This window comes from Sporobolomyces salmoneus, assembly GCF_050403485.1.
Source record: "Sporobolomyces salmoneus JCM6883 DNA, S_salmoneus_JCM6883_v1_ctg31, whole genome shotgun sequence".
NCBI lineage: Eukaryota > Fungi > Basidiomycota > Microbotryomycetes > Sporidiobolales > Sporidiobolaceae > Sporobolomyces > Sporobolomyces salmoneus.
In genome coordinates, this window is record NW_027481132.1 from 91956 (window position 1) to 113819 (window position 21864).

At 51.4% G+C, this 21864-nt stretch overlaps 8 protein-coding genes across 8 annotated transcripts; 5 read left to right on the forward strand and 3 right to left on the reverse strand.

Moving 5' to 3' along the window:
* Positions 1-189: 189 nt before the first annotated feature.
* Positions 190-2391, reverse strand: JCM6883_001860 (uncharacterized protein; the record flags this gene model as incomplete). Its single annotated transcript, XM_076632870.1, has 9 exons — positions 190-533; positions 594-841; positions 905-997; positions 1059-1339; positions 1399-1564; positions 1628-1727; positions 1790-1913; positions 1978-2061; positions 2125-2391. The coding sequence occupies 9 exons, from the start codon at positions 2389-2391 to the stop codon at positions 190-192; spliced, it is 1707 nt and encodes a 568-aa protein (XP_076487127.1).
* An 835-nt stretch (positions 2392-3226) lies between these two features.
* JCM6883_001861 (D-mandelate dehydrogenase-like dehydrogenase) lies at positions 3227-4602 on the reverse strand (the record flags this gene model as incomplete). Its single annotated transcript, XM_076632871.1, has 5 exons — positions 3227-3344; positions 3403-4009; positions 4073-4160; positions 4291-4392; positions 4477-4602. 5 exons carry the CDS (start codon positions 4600-4602, stop codon positions 3227-3229), a joined length of 1041 nt encoding a protein of 346 aa, XP_076487128.1.
* A 292-nt stretch (positions 4603-4894) lies between these two features.
* On the reverse strand, positions 4895-6375 carry RAM2 (bifunctional protein farnesyltransferase/protein geranylgeranyltransferase; the record flags this gene model as incomplete). Its single annotated transcript, XM_076632872.1, has 7 exons — positions 4895-4996; positions 5067-5280; positions 5349-5411; positions 5477-5809; positions 5902-6006; positions 6077-6191; positions 6255-6375. The coding sequence occupies 7 exons, from the start codon at positions 6373-6375 to the stop codon at positions 4895-4897; spliced, it is 1053 nt and encodes a 350-aa protein (XP_076487129.1).
* A 1662-nt stretch (positions 6376-8037) lies between these two features.
* On the forward strand, positions 8038-14820 carry JCM6883_001863 (uncharacterized protein; the record flags this gene model as incomplete). The annotated part of the gene is made up of 21 exons (XM_076632873.1): positions 8038-8323; positions 8948-9008; positions 9084-9177; positions 9243-9630; positions 9695-9999; positions 10069-10246; positions 10319-10421; positions 10707-11094; positions 11163-11177; positions 11242-11670; positions 11734-12138; positions 12200-12325; positions 12389-12549; positions 12613-12712; positions 12777-12967; positions 13045-13155; positions 13221-13524; positions 13597-13658; positions 13715-13858; positions 13933-14044; positions 14107-14820. The coding sequence occupies 21 exons, from the start codon at positions 8038-8040 to the stop codon at positions 14818-14820; spliced, it is 4677 nt and encodes a 1558-aa protein (XP_076487130.1).
* Positions 14821-15067: 247 nt separating this feature from the next.
* On the forward strand, positions 15068-17020 carry RPT2 (proteasome regulatory particle base subunit RPT2; the record flags this gene model as incomplete). The annotated part of the gene is made up of 10 exons (XM_076632874.1): positions 15068-15070; positions 15128-15178; positions 15252-15263; positions 15378-15450; positions 15514-15939; positions 16001-16096; positions 16159-16378; positions 16445-16624; positions 16694-16947; positions 17013-17020. 10 exons carry the CDS (start codon positions 15068-15070, stop codon positions 17018-17020), a joined length of 1323 nt encoding a protein of 440 aa, XP_076487131.1.
* A 474-nt stretch (positions 17021-17494) lies between these two features.
* Positions 17495-19169, forward strand: JCM6883_001865 (uncharacterized protein; the record flags this gene model as incomplete). The annotated part of the gene is made up of 6 exons (XM_076632875.1): positions 17495-17593; positions 17665-17931; positions 18006-18131; positions 18195-18307; positions 18368-19034; positions 19098-19169. 6 exons carry the CDS (start codon positions 17495-17497, stop codon positions 19167-19169), a joined length of 1344 nt encoding a protein of 447 aa, XP_076487132.1.
* A 557-nt stretch (positions 19170-19726) lies between these two features.
* JCM6883_001866 (GNAT family N-acetyltransferase) lies at positions 19727-20640 on the forward strand (the record flags this gene model as incomplete). Its single annotated transcript, XM_076632876.1, has 2 exons — positions 19727-20288; positions 20366-20640. The coding sequence occupies 2 exons, from the start codon at positions 19727-19729 to the stop codon at positions 20638-20640; spliced, it is 837 nt and encodes a 278-aa protein (XP_076487133.1).
* A 318-nt stretch (positions 20641-20958) lies between these two features.
* Positions 20959-21840, forward strand: JCM6883_001867 (GNAT family N-acetyltransferase; the record flags this gene model as incomplete). The annotated part of the gene is made up of 2 exons (XM_076632877.1): positions 20959-21514; positions 21584-21840. 2 exons carry the CDS (start codon positions 20959-20961, stop codon positions 21838-21840), a joined length of 813 nt encoding a protein of 270 aa, XP_076487134.1.
* Between the last annotated feature and the right edge of the window lie 24 nt (positions 21841-21864).

Consider the following 21864-nt stretch of genomic DNA (forward strand, 5'->3'; position numbering starts at 1 on the left):
GAATCTAAGGTAAGGAGTCTAGGAGAGAGCAAAATGGTTTTATTAGATCCAACGAAAAGATTAGAGATAGAAGAGAGAGTCTAGGGTTCTCGAAAGCAGGGAGTGTTTGAAGGGGAGCGTAGAAAGAGTTTTTGATGTGGAGTGGACAGAAGATTACTGTTTGTACGGCGAGTTTAAGGGAGGGGTGATTTAGATCTCGTTGACTTGGCCACGGTAATCCGCTAGGGCCGATAGCTTGGCCCTCCTCATCCTGTTTGCCTTTTTGATTCCAAACCCATCCTTGAAGACCTCCCTCGTCTCCTCGAGCGAGAGTCCCGACGTTTCAGGGTACAACGTCCAAACGAAGATCGATCCGAGGAAGCACAATCCGGCGTAGAATCCGAATGCACCGGCGGCAGTGATGCGATCGATGAGCGATAGGAAGGTCGAACCGATGATTAGGTTTCCTCCCCAGTTGCAAGTGGTCGAGAGAGCGGTACCCATTCCTCGGACGTCCATTTCGAAGAGTTCTCCTTGTTGCCAGGGAATGTTTCCTGACAAAGTATCACGTGTCAATAAAGAGATACGAAAAGGCGGGAGAGGAGGAGACTCACCGATTCCAGAAGCGTAGAAAGCGACGTAAACCAACATGGCGGTCAACACGAGAGGCGAGTACTTTTGGTTCAATCCAGCATCCGATTCACCGTTCGAAGGGAGTCGTCCACCGGTGCCGAGAGTGAGATAGTGGAAAGCGATTGCGGCGACGATCAAAGCTCCGGCCATTCCGGGTACGGTGTAACAGGCGATACGACGACGTCCTACTTTGTCGATGATGACGAGGGCAACGAGAGTGAATGCCAAGCTAGAGGAAGGAGCACGAGTTAGCATGGAGTGAGGGGAAAAAGGCAAAGAAAGGGAAACTCACTTGACGATTGAGATGACAAGACCGATGACGAGAGAGTTGTTGAATCCGACACTTTCGAAGAGAGTGGGAGCGTAGTACATCAAAGTGTTAAAACTGAACAGTTCAGGAGTTCAGTGTCTTTTCCTTCGAGACTGAACTTTCGAGAATTGCTCACCCGCAAAGTTGTTGAATCCCTTGAAGTCCACATGCAATGACCAAACCCCTAAAGTTCGCACCGACGAAATGAAGTCGCTTCCAAGTTTGAATGAGCGATCCTTGATGACCCATGTTCTTCTTGACGGAGTCTCGAATGACTTCGGCCTTGAGATGAAGCTGGTCTTCGGTCGCGTAGGGGTAAACCTTGCGGAGGATATCGATGGTTTGGGCGAGTTTGTCTCGTCGGAGAAGGTAGCGAGGGGATTCGGGGAGGTAAGAAAGTAACCCGAGTTGAAGGAGCTGTACGAGAGATTCGATTCAGTGACGGTTTCGTCGCTGAAACAACGGTCGTGACGTACAGGAGGAACAGCACCGAGTCCGACCATGTATCGCCATCCGTGAGGAACGTTTTGGAACGCCAAATTGAGGCAGTAAGCAACGACTTGACCGAAAGTGATCGCGACGACATTGAGTGTAACGAGACGACCACGGAGGGAAGTAGGCGCGAGTTCTCCTATGTAGAGGCTGTCATGATCGAGCGCCTGAGTCAGAGACCGAGACAAAGGGAGAATCGAGGAGTAGACTCACGGAACGACGAGAGAAGCGAAACCGACTCCGAATCCGATGACGAGTCGACCAACGGCCATGATCCAGTAGGCACCGGTACCGAAAGCGACAGCTTGCATGACTGTGATCGAGACGAAAAGGTTAGGATACTTGGGAGAGAGTCCTAAACCTTGCAAAACTCACCAGCTCCGACGATGAAAATGATATCTGCAAGACCGATAACGAGTTTACGACCGATAAGATCCGCCAAAAGACCAGAAGTGAATCCTGCAAGGAGTGCACCGAGGGTAGTAGCGGAGGTGAGAATCTATGGGAAACTCAGAAACTGTCAGTTTTTCGAAGACTCGATCGAAAGAGAGTAGGCGGCTCACCTCCTTGTTTGAACTGGACAAGACAGTACGGTCGAGATCAGATGCGATATCACGGTGAACGAGAGCTCCACCGATAACACCAGTCTGCAGCAGGAAAAGGAGAATTAGTCGAGAATTCGGAATGCAGGATTCGTAAAGTCGACTGACATCATAACCGAACAAGAGACCACCAGTAGCAGCGGCGATCACCAACCACCAAACGAACGCGGTCGTACGTTCTTCACCTTCGGCCCGAACTACCGATTCGTCGACTTCGAGATCCGAAGTCGAAAAGTGTTTGAGGTTGGGTTTATCGAGTTCTCCACTCGAATTCGTGCGAGTAGAAGGAGTTGATTTCTTTCCACCAACGTCGGCTCCAGGGGGAAGGGTCGAAGTCGAAGCGTTGTTCGGAGAGAAGGAAGGAACCGAAGACATGATTGTTTTTCGGGCGAGGGTAGAGATAGCGAGAGTAGGGGGCGAGTATTCTCTTTAGTGCGAGAAGAGTGCTATACCGGGAGCGGTAACTTTACGAGAACTGTTCATCGCGAAGGGGTTGAGTAAGTGAATGTCCCCGAGATCGATCAAAAACGCGTGGAGGAGAAGAGAGAAGAAGGAAGTAGAGACTAACCCGCGGTGTTGGTTGTGACAGGAGCTGTACATTCGAAAACATCGTATTGGACAACGTGGAGCGGACGCGCGAGAGGTGGAGTGAGAGGGGGAACACGATCAGCGGGAGATCAACAAACGAGAGAAGAGGAGAGGGAAGAGGCGTACCACAACTGGTTTGCGAAAATGATGGGCTGTCTTTCGAGTAGCAAGCACTGGGAACGCTTGCTTTTGAGAGTGAGAAGAGGTCCGTGTTGAGAGTGGGAGAAGATTGAGAGGCAGGATTCGCAATTCTCCGCCGCGGTTCGGCGATTTCGCGCAAATTTCTCCTTCCCTTTTAGCCCTGCCATACTGCACTTGTTGTAGGTTGAAGATGTGCGAAGCGCGACGGACCGATTCACAGCAGTCGACCAAAAAGGCTCTTTGCGAAACGAGCTTGTCCGAGCGCTTGATGGTCGGTGGCGCTACCCATCGACTGCGTCAATGAGCGAGTGTCGAATACAGGGCCCAGGAAGCGACGTGGCGTTGATGAGCGACAAGAATGCGAAAAATAGCCCAAGTGAAATGAGCTCGAGTCTTTCTTGCGAAAGTTGCGAAAGTATCTCGACTCGTCGCTCTGGCTGATTGGAAAACAGTTCCATAGCATACAACTCGGCTAAGCCCTCTAGAACTGCCCTTTCTGTTCCGGTACTGTGAAACCCAATTTCCCTGTCTCGATTCCCTGCTCAATGTTCCGTAGACAAACCGCTTCCATCTCGGTTTGCGTCTCGACCGTCAATGTCCTGTAGCGAGGGAGAGTCAGCACAGATCGAAGTAACCAAGCTCAGAGAGCAGACTCACCCGACGTGCGGTAAAAGGAAAGCTTTGTCACTCTTGACCAACCCCTCGTTGATTTTCGGTTCCTCCTCGTACACGTCCAATCCACAGCCTGCGATCTCTCCATTCTCCAGAGCGTCAACCAATTCCTGTTCATTGACGACTCCTCCTCTCGCCGTATTGATCAAGATCGCAGTCTTCTTCATCCTCCCAAACTCCTTCTTTCCCATCAATCCTTTCGTTTTCGCGTTCAAGGGCAAATTCAAACTGACGACATCCGACGTCTCCAGTAGTTCTTCGAGACTGTCGACGTATGTCGCTCCATCTTCGAGATCTTCAGAGAGTCGATTTCGATTATGATACTGAACGTTCATTCCTAAGCTTCGACACCTCTTCGCGAACGCTCGACCGATACCTCCCATTCCTACGATCCCTAACAGCTTTCCTTTTGGATCGTTCGAGAGAGGAAGACCGGTGTTGAAGTGACCAGAGTAGAGTGAGCGCTGAGCTGGACCGAATTGACGAAGAGCACCGAGGAGGAGGAACAGAGCGGTATCGGCCGTAGCGTCGTCTACTGCGACAGGGACGTTCGAGACTTGAATTCGACGAGAGGTACAGGAAGGGATATCGACTGAAATGGGGAAAGTCAGCTTGAAAACCGAAAATCATGTGAGTTGATTCCGTTTGAACTGACTTTGATCGTATCCCGCTCCATTATGGCAGATGAAGTTGAGAGAATGAGGGAGTGCTTCAACGAGAGGTGGATCGAACAGTCCAGTGACCTGTCGAGAGCGTGGGAGCAAAGGGAAACGGAAGCGAAAGCGGAGATTGAAAATCGAAACTCATCAGCTTCACGCGGTCGTTCTCCCTCAATAGCTAGCACTTGACGACAGCTCACGAGGAGTCACTTACCTTTGTCGAAGCACCTTTGAAATGTCGGTAAATCGCTCGAACTCCGTCGTACTTCTCGCTGCAATCCTTGATGAACTCGTCTCGATTCCTACTTTCCATCCTCTGATGAGCAAGTACAATTGCCTGTCAGCACTTCGGCCCCGCTCGAGAGCGAAATCGAATGAGGAGGAGGGAAAGTTGACTGACGATGAAGTCGTACTTCTTTGCCAGATCAGCCTCAACCGAAGTCGCCAATTGTATAGGGTCCATCAATAGTACCTTTGGTCTTCCATCCGTCGTAACCGAGCGAGTATAGGAGGGTGCAGAGGGCATGTTTAACGAAGTTCTCTGAGTCCGGTTGATTCGGATCGAGGGAAGGGGACGGGAGAGAGAGGCAGATGGGGTGAGGAGGAAACGAGAAGAGAGCAACATCGCTGACTTGAAACGCCGGAGAGTTTGCGATAACGGAATGGATTGGAGAAAGCGGAACCGGGAGAAAGCCTGATAAGAAAGTTTCCCCTCTTCCGAAGGGAGCGGAGCTGGGCGGACCGACGGCTCCAGAGCTCTTGCGGTTGACTCAACGACCGCTACGGAGATGGATGGAACGACGGATTGCAGGACGGGACTATGCTACATGTACGGAAGAGAAAGGAAGTAGAGATTCTTTCGCGCGGAATTCCCAGTAGAAACGTCGAATCGGATCGTATTCGACCAAAGAACGGAAGAGCTGTACTCGATCCCCGTAGCTCCATTAGTGCGAGTGACTTGAAGTGCGAATGGGAAGAGGGGTCACGTACGACGGCAGCTTCTTCTCCGATTTCCTTCTTCTTCTCGTTTTCCGCTTCTTGCGCTTTCGCGTCTGCAAGGAGTTCAATCGCTAGCCACGCAGGAAGTTGTGCGAGTGGGCTGACAGGAGGCTCGTTCGGAGGCATCGAATCGGGTGTGTTGAGCGCTAGAGGAAGAACGAAAGGGACTACTGTCGAGAGCGGAATCGCTAGTCGAGTGAGGATACTGCATCGAGAGCAGCTAAGTATACGCAGTTTCCGATACCACCAAGTATCGAGGCGACTTGAACTCACCCCCTCAAGTAATTCCACGCTGAAGGGTTATTGGGAGAAATCGCGAGTTGCGTTTTTGCGTATCTGTGTAAGAACCAGAATCAGCTCACTGATCTTCACCATCACGATGGACGAAAGAGAGATCTGACTGGATTTCGCGTTCCCCCACGTCTTTCCCTCCCATCTGACTTTCGAAGGCTACGAAAAACCTCTGATTCCAAGCTGAGTTGTTCCGGATATCCTCCTTGATCAACTTCTCGACGTATTCAAGCTCATCTTCCCACACCTTCTGTCGTTCCTCTTTCGATAGAGACGACGTGGTTGAAGAAGCCTCTTCGGCGTCAGAGTAGAAATGACAGAGAATGAATTGTCGATAAGCCCAAGTGTGGTAGTTCTTCGAGTCGAATGAGAGAGATTTCGCCGTGAACTCGAGCTCGCGAGAAGGGTCGTCCAAAGCGAGAACGATAGTTCGTCGATGTTGCCTGCGAAAGAAAAGAAAATCAGGCGGACTAGTCTCACTCTCCGCCTACTTCGGGTACCGACGAGGATGCCAAGTCACGATGAGCAAACGCACCAGACTTGATAGGATTTGAGATGCTGTTTGACCATAGCGTCCAACAATTCCAATTCTTGCACCAATTCAGTTTTCAATTCCAACAACGTATCAGCTCGGAATTTCCTACAGTTCTCGACCACGGCTCGTCAGCGATCACTACTCTGATACTCATGGGCAATGAAAACGAATGAACCAGACGGAGTAATGTCCAGGATTCATCTGAATTATAAGTTCAGTCAATTCCAAAGTTCGTTTACTCTTCTCCCCCTTTTGTACAAGAGCTCTGAAGGTGTCCATAGCATCCCGATCTATCGTAATTGATGTCAATACAGGATCGACTCACGAGAGAGTGAGAGAGAGCTGAAACTGACATTGTTCGTGGTAAGCGATAGGGACTAGACAGTTCGGTGCGTCGTTCTGGGGAACTGGTTGAAGGTCCTCCCATCCTTCTCTCTTGCTCCACGGTACGTATGCGTCGGGTTCAGCGGACATTCTCGTTGTTGATCAACTTTCGGCTGAGGCGGAATTTGAAGGGAGAAGCTGCTGTGCTGTGCGATTGTTCGCTCGGTGATGTTGTTGAGATGGAGAAGTGCAGAATAGGAGAAGTTTTGCGACGGGAGCGAAGTGGATAAGAACAAAAGGTTTCGCAACAAAGGGAGTTCGATTTCTCGCATACATTTTCAGTGCTGTTCCGAGCTCGCGGACTCCCTCGAGCAGCGTCACAGGGAGCCGCGAAGAAGGGCAAGAAATTTCGCGAAACAGGGTCGAGAATTTCGCGGAAAAGAGTGGATTTTCTTTCTCACGTCCTCATGTTGCGTTCTGACGCCTCTGGGCGACCTATGACTATGAGTAGCATCAACTAAAGTCGTACAGCGAAGACTTAGTGTGGAAGGGAGAGCTCAGGGGACGACGAGCTCCAGAAAGCGAGCATCGACTCGGATTCGACGGCGTGTTCAGGCTCTCCCTCCGCTATCCGTGGTTTTGGTGACGACTCGGAGGTTATGTGCGACCTTCAAGACGTTGCGTGTTCGCTCGCGGCCGTATCAAGCGAGACATCCGAGAACATACGAAACGAGCATTCTGAACGAAAAGAAGAATCGTTTCGCGATGCAGGACGTCACAAAGAACCGATACTCCGGCGACGCACACCTGACCCGGTGAACTCGATCGTCCGTCCAAGATTCGGAACCTCTCGGAGCAGCCTGAGGCCGGGAAGCCAGGAAGAGAAAAGTCGGAACGAGATTCTGCGGTCCTTGTGAGCTCTGGAAAATCCAGGGAGGCGTCGAGCGACCATTCGTGAGTTTTCATCGGGGGACAATGTCAAGATTAATCCTTCAAGAGCGTGTAGTCTACGTAGCGAGGGCGACTGAAGGCAGGACTGGGAGACGAAGAAGCGGAACTGAGCGGAGGAACGAATGCCGGAAGTCGGAAGGGGAGCGCTCGCCTGAGTACAGAAGGCCAGCTAGATTCTGACCATGCATAAGGGGGAATCAAGTGTTTGATTGGTGAAAGGTAAGAGAGGACCCGGGAGAGTTTCCAGACTTGCCCTCTTCCACCAACCTCAAACTCGCCGAGACCACCCCTACAATGGGTACGTTCCATTCAAGCCCTCGTATAGACTCGCCGGAGCGAAACTAACGCCTCCCCCTTTGCTTCTCGAACGACAGCTGATTCAGACAGGTACGAGCGATCGAATGCACCCATCACTCTCCGTGACAGCGACTGACATGAGTGCTATCGACTTGACAGATACGAAGAACCCACAAGGAGCTCAAGGGACCGAGGTACGTTCTCCTCGTGCTCCTTGCTGATGAGATTGGGAGGCTGATCAATTCCCATCCTTCCTCCTACCTTACGATACACGGACGAATAGATTACGATGACCCTGTAAGTCTAAGCTACTCAGAAATGACAGGAGAAAGAGTACCGCATCGGGAACCGAAATTGAGGACTTTCACTCGGTTTCTCGACTCGAGTGGTACTCAATCTCTCTCTTTCCGACTCTCACTAACTCGTTTGATCGAATAGCCTCGATCTCGTCACCACCGTGAACGTTCAAGGACCCGCTCTCGCTCCCCTCCCCCTCGTTCTCACCACCACCGAGACCGTTCTCGTTCCCGTTCTCCCCGTCGTTCCCGCTCTCCCGTTCGCAAGATGGATACCGACGCCCCTAGAGATCGTTCCGACCGTGACCGATCCGACCGCGACCGTTCCGACCGAGGAGGAGATCGTCGCGATTACAGAGATTCTCGCGATTCGAGGGATCCCCGAGATTCGAGAGGAGGAGACGGTCGACCGTTCGACCCGGCACGTAAAGCGATGAACCGAGAATACGCCGCGAACGAAGCCGCGAAGAAGTCGAGGAAGGAATGCAGGGTTTACGTTGGAAATTTGGCGTTCGGAGTCAAGTGGAACGATCTCAAGGATTTCATGAGGGAGGGTGGGTCACAGTTATTATTCACTTAATCATGAGGCTGTCTCGGTAGCGATGGCGGAACCAGTCTAGTCAGAAGCGAAAGAGTCGAGTTTAGTCGAGTTAGAACCGGTTAGGGAAAACTCGACCAGGACTCTAATTTCCTTCGACCAACGACGTCAAGAACATCGCAGACGAACTCGTGGCACTGATGGTGTACAAAGAGATGATCCCCGGCACCGGCAGATGGGCAAGGGACGAGGTTGGGCGAGGTAGAGGCAGAGGCAGAGTTTACTTATTTACCCGGTCGTTTACTTACTGGCTTACTTACTTACTGGTGACGGACGGCTCGACTTGCTGGCTGGCTGGTTCACGCTATAGAGAGGCAGCACGAATGAAGTGAGATTAAAGGAATGGTGTTATTGACGGTTTTCGGTTGCTTCTTTTCACATGGTTATTTATGAATTCGGTTTCGATGGATGGTCCTCAACTTCAAACTATCACCTTTCCCCTTTCCCCTCACTTCTTTCCGACATTCTCTTTCTTTCCTCTCTCTCCCTTTTTCTTTTCCCGCCAACTCTTCTCCTTTCTCCTCTCTCCCCTCCCCCTTGTCCCTTCTGTCCCTCATCTTCGATTTTCGACACTCCTCAGCTGGAAATGTCGTCTTCTCCGAGATCATGATGCTTCCTAACGGAATGTCGAAAGGTTGCGGGTGGGTCCTCTCCCCCTCTCTCTGCTTTCTCTCGTTGAACATCTAACTAACATCTCTCGTGCGAGCGCTCTACAGTGTCGTCGAATTCTCTCAACCTGAAGAAGCTCAAAAGGCTATCCGTGACTTGAGTGATCAACAGCTTCTCGGTCGACCCGTTTTCATTCGAGAAGTGAGTTTTCGCTATTCTCTCGTTCTGAGTTCTCTGAGACTGATTCTTTCTCGCTCGTTTCGCAGGATCGTGAGGACGACGCTCGTTACGGATCCGCTGCGATCTCAGGTCGAGCCGGTTACATGGGACCTGGCGCCGTTCCCGGATTCGGCGGAGGATACATGGGTGGAGGACGAGGTGGATTCGGCGGAGGATTCCGAGGTGGATTCCAAGGAGGAGGAGGACACCACGGAGGAGCTGGATTCGGAGGTCCCGTCGCGGCTCCCCCTGGTCAAGGTCGTCACCTTTACATTCAAGGGTTACCTTTCACCGTCGGATGGCAAGATTTGAAGGATTTGTTCAGGGCGGCAGGAAACATCGTCCGAGCGGATGTCAAGATTGGACCGGATGGAACTCATTCGGGAACGGGAACTGTCGTTTACGAATCGGCTCAGGATGCTCAAAACGCTATCGGTGAGTTCTCACTCCTTTCCTCAAAGAGTTGAATCAACTTACTGAAAGTAGAAAGATCGTACAGCCATGTACAACGGATTCGAATTCCAAGGAAACATCCTCGACGTTCGTGAAGATCGATTCCCTAACAACGGACACGCGGGAGGATTCATGGGTCGAGGTGGATTCGGCGGCCGTGGTGGTTTCGGTGGGGGATTCGGAGGTCGAGGCGGTTTCGCTGGAGGCTTTGGAGGAGGTTTCGGAGGAGGGTTCGGCGGAGGATTTGCCGGTGCTGGAGGATTCGCTGGAGCCGGAGGATTCCCTGGAGCTCCTGGATTCCACGCTGAACCTCGTGTCGTTCAACCTTCGACTCAAATCTTTGTCAAGAACGTGAGTTTTCTTCGTGTTCTTCCGTAGATTGACTGTGAAGCTCACTCATCAAACTCTTTTCCCTCGCAGCTTCCCTGGTCTACTTCGAACGAAGACTTGGTCGAGTTATTCCAAACGACCGGAACCGTTGAACAAGCCGAAGTTCTTTTCGAACACGGTCGATCGAAGGGTGCAGGAGTTGTGCAATTTGCTTCGGTCGAAGAGGCTGAGACCGCGATCGCTAAATTCCACGGTTACTCTTACGGAGGTCAGTCTCTTTTTCTTCCTACGCGTTTTGAGTGTGGGTCTTGCAGAGAGCTGACTTGACTTTTCTGAGCAGGTCGACCTCTCGGGATCGAATTCAACGCCCGTTTCAAGGACTTCAACGCCGCAGCCGGAGGAGCTGGAGGTGCCGCTCCTGGTGGAGATGCGATGGCCGCCGAGTAAGTCGGTGCGCCAAGGACCGGAAGAAAACGAAAATTTAGTTGTGCGCAATCATTTTGGAAGAACCCTGTTTTTCTCACACTCTCCTCTCCCTCTATACTCTTTTGCTGTATACTCAAAACGTCAAACATGCTGTTCCTATCATCACGAACGAGAGTTAGAGCAATCGCAGCTCGTCACTCTCAAAGCCAAAACGCGATCTAAGTTCCGAAAGTTGACTTTCTACTTTTCACGGACTACTCGCCCGAATCCTTTCGGGTCTGGATGGCGTATTCCGGCCACAGCCATCCTTTGGCCTCCTTGTCAGCCGCAGCAGCAGCAGCTTCAGGCCCACCTCCTTCAAGTCATTTCGTCGGAACAACTTCATCTCCGATTCAACAATTGCACTCTCACCCTCACGGAATAGACAACTACGGCACTTCGAACCAGTCTGTACAGCAGCACTATCATCAGGGTCACCAAGGAGGAGCAGTCGATAGTCCCGATTCGCTCACCTCTCCTCACGTCAACACTGCCTCAGTAGGGACAACGAGCGGTACTCAGTCTGCTCCGAAATGGTCAGGTAGGAAAAGGAAGGCTTCCACGGGGCTCATGGCAGCAGGAGGTGGAGCGAAAGAGGATGACAAAGATTCGGGAAAGAAACGTCAGGTCGTTAGCTGTGGTGAATGCAAGGTGAGTACGTATCGCTCGCAGGTCAGTGATCTCCTACTGACAGCCTGTACTTTTGATCGTCCTCGCAGCGAAGGAAAATTAAGGTTCGTTGTCCAATGTTTCTTTTCTCTTTCCTGAATTGTGCTGAAACGTTCCCCTCGTCTCTAGTGCTCTCGAACCAACCCCGGTCTCGCTTGTTGTAAACGAGGAGAACCTGAAGCATGTCGGTGGGACCAAGAATCGATGCCGCCGAAAGAAGACACTCAACCTTTCGCAATCTCTTCCGACCTCCTCTTGCTCGCAGAACGAGTGCAGGCTCTCGAACGATGGGCTCGCTCGTTACCTCAGGAGCTAGCGAGCACGGCTCCGGAAGTACAAGGGTTCACGCCGTCGTTCTATGGGAACAAGACGAAGAAAGCGAAAGCATTGGCTGGAGGATCAGGAGGAGGAAACGATCATCAGCGACACCCTTCGCACCCTCATCACGACGGTCAGGGATCTTCAGTAGCGGGAACAGCGACGAGAGAAGGAACTGAAAGTCCTGCGAGAGGGATGAGCGTGGAAAGAGACGAACGGAGAAGTTTACCCCTCGGCGACGTGCGTTGTCTCGCGCTCTTTCATGTCACCTCACTGACATGAATCGATGTTCAACGTGCTCAGACGGAAGATGCTGTAGTCAAACTCGAATCAGTCGCATACGATCAACGTCTCCCAGGCTCTCGATATCGACCGGTCGATTCTCTCCCCTTCTTCGACAATATCCCGAATTCCCGAATCCCTTCTGCTCAATCCTCGTCAGCTTCTACTCATAGACGCACGAAGTCGACCGTCGCTTCGCTTCCGGAGTCGGATACCTATGCTCAAGAACTCACTTCAGAACGAACCTCGATCATCGCGTTCCCGCTCTCGTTCGAGGGACCTTATTCTGGTCCGTCATTGGGATTACCGCTCGTTGGATCGTTGGAAGAAATGAAGGAAGCGAGGAAGAAGGAACTCGATGCGATTTTCAGGATGCTTCCGGACAAAGCCCTGGGTTCTCGTCTCATCGATAGATACTTCCGCGAAGTCCGTCTCTCCTACTGCATCTCTTCGTTCATTCGGGAGATTAACCCGACGTTCTTGACAGGTCGATTGGTTATTGAACGTTTTCTACGAGCATCTCTTCAGAGCTGAACACGAGCGGTTCTGGGAAATGAGAGAAGCTGGAAGAGGTGACGAGATCGATCCGATGTGGATCGCTTGTTACTGTATGGTATGTCACGACCTCATTCTTGCGTCGCCTCGCCAGAATCCAGCTCACGCCTCGCTTCCTCAGGTTCTCGCACTCGGAGTCGACGGTCTTCGATGTCAAGAGCCCTCGAACCCTCCCGAGTTTGAGGAGAGAAGGATGTACAAACCTGCTTGGTGGTACGGCTGTGCGCTGAGGTTGATGCAGTTGGGTGATGCGACCGGGAGACCTCAGATTCGATTCATTCAGTCAGTATCCGCTTTGCCCATCGACTTCCTCACTTCCTCCGCTGACATGGTTCCTGCATTCAGAGTCGTAATCTTGATCGGCCAATGGCTAGCGTTCTCGACAACGGGAGGACATGCGAGTCGATGTCTGTCTCTTCTCGGTACCGCTGTCAGAACAGCACAAGTAAGTCTCCCCTCGCGTCTCCCATTGTTCTCAACAACTGATCAGTCTCTACTTACCGCTCTAGATCCTCGGTCTTCATCAAATGTCGAACGATCCTTCGCAGATGCCTCCTCCTGATCCAGCTTTCCCACCTCACGCCAATTCTGTCAAACGGGAAGGAGCCATCAGGTTGTTCGGATTCCTTGTCTTCCTCGACTACATGTCGGCGACTACGAGGTTCAAGTCGTACCTGCTCGATCCTTTACAATGGGCGTCGTGCAGAATTTCCCATCTCTCGAAACTTCGACTGATAAGATAATCGGCGCGAACACAGGTACGACTCCTGCGGTTAGCAACGTCAATCTAGATCAATTGTCGTCGACCGATTGGAGGATTCAACCTCAAGCTCGGAACGTCTACACAGACGGTTCTTTCGAATGGGCGAAATGGCGTGTAGCTCAAGCGTGAGTCTTCCTTCCTTTCTCTCGTTCGTTACGACGACTGACTGAACTGTCTGCTCGTTCCTCAGCTCTCGCGAGGCGTTCTCCCGACTCGTCCTTCAACCTGCCAGCTTCACCTACGAAACCGTTCTCGAACTCGACTCGAAGTTCCGTCAAGTAATCGAAGAGATCTCTACTGCTCTCCCCGCAGAAGGCGCCAAAACTCGACCTCAACAATGGAAACGTCTCGTCTGCCTCGAGGGAGTTCATTCGAGATTGGTCAGAATGCATCGACCGTTCTTGCTCAAGAAAGAATACTCGAGGAAATGTTGCCTCGAGAGTGCAGAGATCGTCATCAAGAGTCAGATTCAGATCCAGAAGTGGACAAACTCGGTACGTCTCTCTCTTCGCACAATTTCCTCGGCTGATTCGTTTGAACTCACGCTCACGATCTTTCGCACACAGATTTGGTTCGTTTACGCCCATTCGCTCGCTGCTGCCACCGCTCTCTTTGCCGATCTATTCGAGTGAGTTTTCCCTCGACCGTCTCCCGCTCTCCTTTCATTGACGTCTTGCCTGTCAGCGCAATCGACCACGATCTTCCCGAGCGACAAATCGAAGCGAAGAAAGAAACTCTCGTACTCGCATTCGAGATCTTCAGCAAACACGACGAGATCACTTCACCTCATTTGCGACAGATCGTTCAAACTGGGAGCAAAATCTTGAGGTGAGTTTCCGGTCTTTCTCATCCCTTTCCTCCTTGTGATCCGTAGGCTGATATGTAGGTCGTGGAACTCGCAGTGGGCTGTTCATAGCCGAGGAGAAGAGAAGAGTCACGAGAGCCGCGAGTGCTTTGGTACCGAACTCGAGTCACGGAGGAAAACCGAATTCTCCTCCTGAGTCTTTCGCTCAAGTGCGTTCACTCTCCCAACTCTGATCCAATTTGAAGACTGACTCTCATTCACGCGCTCGCAGGTCCTTCAGCGCTTGACGCTCGAACTTGACATTCCTCGAACTGTCCTTCCCTCCCCAGCTCCCGCCACTTCTCGACCTCTCCACCCTCAACCATCCACTGCCGCAGACTACTCCTCTCTCCAGTCATCATCATCATCCGTACCATACCCCGCCGCTTCATCTGCCGCTACGAACTATCTCCTCCCTCCTTCATCCCAACCAATCGATTCTTCTTTCGATTTCAACATGCCTCCAGGCGGCTTCGGAGGAGCAGGTCTCAATACTGCACCGCATGCGCTCCCAGGAATGGTCGGCAACGAATCATCCCTCTCTTCCTCCGATTTCTGGAAAGATGGACTAGGACTCGGATTTGGACTCGCTGGAAACCCGAACGAGTTCTCAGCCCCGGGCATGTCGGGACCAGTCGCAGGAGATATGGGAATGGGGTTGAACGTGAACTCGATGAATCCGAATCCGGCAGCAGGAGGAGCGATGGGAGGAGGATTGGATTTCAATACTTCGGTTTTCGATTTCTGGGATCTGAGCACTCCGCAACCGACGACAGCGACGAACAACGAGATGGCTTCGACGCAGATTCAGCAAGATTATCTCTTGAATGGCGGTCGGGGAGGCGGAGGCACAGGATACGATTGGAGTCAGAATGCGGCGGGAGGAGGGGAGAATAGGAGAGCTGCGGAAGTTATGGCGGATCAGTTAATGAGTTCTGGGTGGTAGAGCCGGTGTAGACGGGCGCTCGAGATCGGTGATTACCATTTTACGATCCTTTGCGAAATTTCGAACGAAATTGAATGAGACTTCTTTTTACCGGAGTTTAAGGTCCCGCGCCTGGATCTCCGGCGAGATCCTAGTCACGGAACCCGTTTGCTATACAGAGAGAGCGAAAAGCATGTAAAAGGGAGTCGAATATCGCCGCGTAATCCGGAAAGGCGCTCACAACTCAACCTTTCACTTACAACACACAATGGTACGATTTGACCCACGTCGAGTCTCAGGACATCGCTAACATGTGTCTGGTGAACAGGGTCAAGGAGCATCGCTACCAGGAGGACCTCCAGGAGGTCAAAAGGACAAGGTACTTTCATCTCATCTCTCAACTTCCCTCTGCCTTTGCTTGAACTGACTGGAACATCTGGTCATGTTGATAGAAACCTGAGAAGGTAGGTCGTCTCGCGAAAGCACTCGTGTGAGAGGATGAGGGAAGCGGAACACTGACGCACTCGATCTCTCACTGTCCCTCTCCTTTCTCGCGTGCCTTGCATGGGAACCAACAGAAGAAATGGGAGCCACCTCTACCTACTCGAGTTGGGAAGAAGAAGAAGCGTGGACCTGATCCGACTCAGAAACGTAAGCTCTCTCCTCTCTCTTCCTCCCTCTGTAGGGTTAAGCTGACTAGACTGCTGGACATAGTACCTGCGGTATTCCCTACGACTCGATGCAAGCTCAAGCTACTTAAGATGGATCGAATCAAAGATCACTTGCTTCTCGAAGAAGAATTCGTGTTGAACCAAGAAGCCCTCAAACCGACCTTGACGGAAGACAAGAACGTCGAAGAACGTACTCGAGTCGACGATCTACGAGGTTCCCCAATGTCGGTAGGAACTCTCGAAGAGATCATCGACGACGATCACGCTTTGGTCAGTTCGACTTCAGGACCGGAATACTACGTCTCGATCATGAGTTTCGTCGACAAGGATCAACTTGAACCGGGCTGTTCCGTGTTGTTGCATCACAAGACGAACGCGATCGTCGGAGTGTTGGCGGATGATACCGATCCTATGGTGAATATGATGAAAGTCGATAAAGCTCCGACTGAATCGTATGCCGATATCGGAGGTAAGTCTCCGAAACAAGTCTGCTCGTAGCTATGTGAGCTGACTCTTTCGGTGATGGTCAGGTCTCGAACAACAAATTCAAGAGATCAAAGAAGCGGTCGAACTACCTCTCACTCATCCTGAACTCTACGAAGAAATGGGAATCAAACCTCCGAAAGGTGAGATTGCTCACCCACCCTATACTCTCTAGCTTCTCTTGCTGACGACTCGAGCGTTTCAGGTGTCATTCTGTACGGAGTTCCGGGTACCGGTAAAACTCTACTCGCAAAAGCCGTCGCGAACCAAACTTCGGCAACGTTCCTACGTATCGTCGGTTCCGAGCTCATTCAGAAATACTTGGGAGACGGTCCGAAATTGGTACGAGAATTGTTCAAAGCGGCCGGAGAAATGGCACCAAGTATCGTTTTCATCGATGAAATCGACGCCGTGGGAACGAAACGGTGAGTATTGGGTTCCTTTTCAGTCCTTCATCGAATGACGATGACTGAGTTGGAATCGATCTGCAGATACGATTCGAATTCGGGAGGAGAGCGAGAAATTCAACGAACCATGCTCGAGTTGCTCAATCAATTGGACGGATTCGATGATCGAGGAGATATCAAGGTCATCATGGCTACGAACAAGATTGAATCTCTCGATCCCGCTTTGATTCGTCCTGGTCGTATTGATCGAAAGATTGAGTTCCCGTTAGTTTACCTTTCCCTCTTCATTCTCCGTCAAGCTTTTCCTGACTGACTCTATGCGATCTTCGATAGTCTACCGGATATCAAGACGAAACGATTCATCTTCAAGATCCACACCTCGCGAATGAACCTCGCCGACGACGTCGATCTCGAAGAATTCGTTCACGCGAAGGACGAACTCTCTGGAGCCGATATCAAGGCAGTTTGTACCGAAGCGGGATTGTTGGCGTTGAGGGAGAGGAGGATGAGGGTAACGATGGCGGATTTGAGGAGCGCGAGGGAGAAGACAATGTTTGCGAAGAAAGATACCGGGCCAGAGGGACTCTGTACGTTGAATTCTCGCATTGATGCTGTCCGCACGAAGCTGACTGTGTTGGTGATTTGCGTACAGACTTGTAAGCCCGAGGCTGGCGAACGGTTCGAACGAGATTTGCTCTTTCCTTGTTACTGTGCAAATCAAGAAGTTACAAACGATTCGACGAGAACGAATCTCTGTCATACTCGGACGTCGCATGGAAATGAGTCGAGCTCAGAGCGGAGAGAAGAGAGTCTTTCTCCAAACTACCAGATCGAAAAACGAGGAGCATGGCAGATCTCTGAGAGCCAAAAAAGATGTCCGAGAAGATCACGCGCTCAACCCTTTTCCGAAGCGGATCCGCGCCTGGATCTCTTTTTCTCTCCTTTTTCTCTCCCTCTCACTCCTTCGCCTCCTCGAACTCGCCGCCTCGACTATGCCGCTACACACATCGATAACAGCTTGAACAAACTCTCCCCACACGCCATCAGATCAACCAAACACAGAAGAAGGCATCCGAAAGTTTTCATCAGAAATTCGCCTATTCGAGGGTGGAATCTCTCTGAGGAGGAGGTAGGATGACTTACGATATAGACACGTTGCTACCGACACCTAGTCAAGTCAGTGCGCCTCTTCATATGCTAGCGGTTTCAATCCCCTTCATGTCGGCCGTATTCGTGAGTCTCCCTCTCTCTCCCCTTCCACCTCCTTCTAGTGTCGAGCTAACACGCTCTCTATCTTGATCCAGGGTGCATGCCTTCGAGTCGCCCTCTCGTATCATCAACTCTTTCACCGGCTCGACCCCTTCCTCTTTCGACTCCTCGTCGGAATCCTCCTCGTCCTCACGACTGGTCAAGTAGCCTGTATCACGGCTGAAACACTACACATTCTCAAGACGATCACGGAGGGAAGAGAAGATTTGGGACGACAGAGAATCATCAATGCGTTTACTCAAGTTTTCACTACGGCGATCGCGTTGGTTTGTCAAGGCTTCTACATCGAGAGACTGTTCGCTGTACGTGTTCTCATGTTCGTAAGGTGACGGGTGAGGAGACGAGGACACTGACCAGAGAGATTGGCTGCAAACAGACAACGAAAAATATTCTCGTTCGAGCAATTTCCATCGCTTTGTGGATGTTATCCATCTCATTATTCATCGCCTGGAACGTCAAATATCTTCTTCACAACGGTCCTCACCTCAATGGCGAAAGAAAGGTACGTTCTCTCGTCCTTCGACTTGGGATCCGCCTCAAATTGATCCGCGTTCTTCGGAAACAGTATGATCTCGGCGCAGCATCACTTTGGGCCCTTGCGGTAGCTACTGCGTTCGTCTCGACCGCGCTGATCTACTCAGCTCGTCAGCGTCGTCTACGTTCCGCAAAATCAAGCCCGTACGTTTCCTCTTGCTTTTCACTCTCGCACCTCACTAACGACTTTCGTCGAATCTTCAGGCCATTATCTCCCTCCTCGAGACTTTACCAGATCGTCTCCCTCTCGATCCAAACCTTCTCCCTCGTGACTCTGAACCACCTCGCCTCCGCAATCGGTTTCACTTCTTCCCTCTCGACTTCGTCAAACGCAACCGCTGCATGCGTCGCATTCTTCTTCTTCAACTTATTCCCCGGCTTATCGACTTATTCAATCATACATACCCTGAATCAGAGGAAGATCGAGATGGTACAACAGGAGAGCAGGAATCGAAGAGGCAGGGGCAGATGGTGGTTCGGGAAGAAACGGGATTCGCGGCTGGTCAAAGGAAAGCAGAAGGAAGAAGCAGGAGCAGAAAAGGAGCAACATGGGATAGGGATTGCCAGTGGAATGACGGCGGCAGAAGACGATCCCTCGAATTGGAGAGGAGATTCTTCTTTGACGAATTCTTCCGTCGCACCGATACCAGGAGGAGGAGGAATACATTCTGCTACTTTGATGAGTGGATCAAGAGGAGGAGGGGAAGTGTCTCGATCGAGGCAACCTACGCCAAGTGGGCCTGTGGATTCGGAAGAACGAGGAGGAGACTTGCGAAGAATCGACTTTCTCGATCGATTCGACGAGTACGACTCAGATATGAGGGAGGAGGATAGCTATCCTTGGGGGATCGAACCGACTCCTTTTCCTCCAGTACGAAGAAACGACATCGAAAGAGGCGATAGAGATTCGAGAATTCGTGGGACGAGTGTACAGTTAGACGACGTTGGGATAGGATTGAATTGGGACGCGTTGGAAGAGTGTCGGCCTCGTCAAGCGAAACGATAACCTCAATCTTTCGAGGTGAGCCGCAAACTCCTTCAGACCTGCTAGTCGAGCTTCTGATATTGACGAACCTGCGAAAGCTTACAGGGACAGAAGAGATACCTGTACTTCAGCATCACATCACCATGTATCACAGCATCACTCGGACTATACCATTATCGACACTGCCCGTATCGGTTCTTACCTTTGTATTCTTGCTCCGCATCTGTTGTTGACTCTAACGGAAAACTTGTAAAGTAGCATGTCGTAAAACTTCATCTTTGACGCCTACGCTCCATCGTTGAGCGACGCTTCTGACCTGAGGACAAAAAAAGAGACCCAAGCGCATTCGCGAGAATCGGACGCAGGCATCTACAGTCCACCGATTCTCTACTGTCACACTGTGCGCGCTTCTTGATGCCCTCTCGATGCTCTCATTGTCTGGTCCGCGGTCCGGTTTCGTGCAAGGCCTGAGCGGAGATGAGGGATTCGAGCGCGAGAAGAGTAAGTTCCTTCTTTCTCTCCCCTTCATCACTTCTCGCTTCGTCCTGACGAGAGTGTCAGCTCAACAGTTTGGGACCATGTCCTCTCAACCCCCGGCACCAGACGATCCCCTTCTTCCCTCGTACTCGCTCGACTTCCTCTCCCCCTCTGTTCAAGAGCGCATCACTTCCACCACTCCCTTCCGTTTCCACCAACCTTTCCCCTCCTCACCTTCGTTCGTCGAACCGTTCATTCCCATCCCTTCCGCCCCCGGCCAGCTTGAATTGATTCTCTCGCCCGCCCGCCCTTCGGACCTCTCCGCTCATGTAGAATGCCTGCTTGATCCTCGGGTATCGACGCTTCTCACTGGACCTGCGGGACGTGACGCTTTCGTGGACTTTTCGCAATCTTTGAAGCCTCAATGGGACTATAATCAACGATACTTCGATGCGCTAGCGACTTCAGAGGGGAGGGACGAGATGGAATGGTTGATTCCGGTTTCGGTCATCAGAGTAAAGGAGACAGGAGCGTGGGTAGGACTGTTCAGCATATATAGATGGAACTACAGGGAGATCACGGGCGAAAAAGAGCAGAAGAAGCAAAAGAAACGGAACTGGCAGCTTGAAATTGGCGACTCTCGATTGGTTTGGGGTCTCGGTTGTGAGTCCTTCGGCGTTCTACCTTGCCCCTTTCGTCGTTCACTATTGACGTCGCCCCGACGAGTCCCGTCTGAAAAGACTGCCTTCACCCGAGGTTTCAAGGCATAGGGATCATGACTCGAGTTTTATCGTCCGTCTTCAAATGCGTGTTGATGGATTACCTCGAGGCGAAAGTCGTCAGAACGACCACGTACACCGATAATCTTGCCAGCATCCGAGTTCAGGAAAAATGCGGGATGAAGAAGAAGGAGGGAAGTGAATTTTCGCCTCCAGCGAAAGAAGAATGGAGCACGAGAGGATTCCCGGGAAGACGAGAAATCGTTCTTGAGTGGAGGAAAGAATGGGCTTTCTGAAGAGGATAGTACTCGCGTTACTGCAAGTCAAAGTTTGGGCGTTGATCGTGATCGAAGTGGACCGAGCGACCCCGACGTTTTTCGAGCATGAAGGTTCTCCTTTCCTCTCCAACTCATTCTAACTTGCTCTCAACTACCTTTGACTCATTTCTGCGCGTTCACTTCACCCTCCCGTTCCCGAGTCAACCCTTTTCCGTAGCTCTACCACGCGGTTCCTCCCCACCATCGCGTCTTTTGACTCTTGCTTTGTTTCTCTATCTCTCACTCGCTGTTCCGCTTTGCTCTTGCCTTCGGTTCACATCTGCTTCGTTCAAAACAATGTCCCATCTTCCACCTTCAGCTGAAGACGCTCTCCCACCTTTCTCCCTCTCTTTCCTCTCCCCATCAATCCTCGACCGTATCTGCCGTTCAACTCCCTTTCAATTCCATGCTCCATTCCCCTCCTCCCCCTCTTTCATCGAGCCCTACATCCCAATCCCTTCCTCTCGAACTCAAAATCTCGACTTAATCGTTACTCCCCCTAGAACCTCAGACCTTACCGCTCAAACGACCTGTCTGAACGATCCATCCGTAGGAATACAGCTCATCGGACCTCCTTATCCATATACGGATCAAATGGGTCGGGAATGGTACGAGATGAAATGGAGACATACCGAGAGTTATTTTCGTTCGCTATCCTCAGAAGAAGGGGATGGGAGGAGGGAGCTACCGTTCAGTACGATCAGGGAAAAGGAGACAGGGGAATGGTTTGGAGAGATCGGGGTTTGTAGGTGGGAATTTAGGGAGATTGCGGATGAAAAGGAGAGGGAAAGACTCAGGAAAGAGAACGACGAGAGAGCGATTGGGGATGAAGAACTGATATGGAGTTTTGGCTGTGGGTCTCTCTCTCTCTCTATTCGAGAGTCTGGTGCCGTGCGTTGAGCTTGGATTGATGATCTCGCAGATTACGTTTCGCCGAAATTCCAAGGGAAAGGAATCATGACCCACGTCCTTTCCTCCCTGTTTGAATCAGTGTTCATCGATTACCTCGATGCGAAGATCATCAGGTCATCTGCGTTCGTGGACAACGAGGCAAGCATTCGAGTACAGGAGAAATGTGGATTGGGGAAGAAGGACGGTTCGAATTTTCGGCATAGAGTCGACGAGGGCAGGGGTGGTGGAGAGAGGGAAGAGATAGTGTTAGAATGGAGGAGGGATTGACGGCCGTAGAGTGTCTTGACGAAG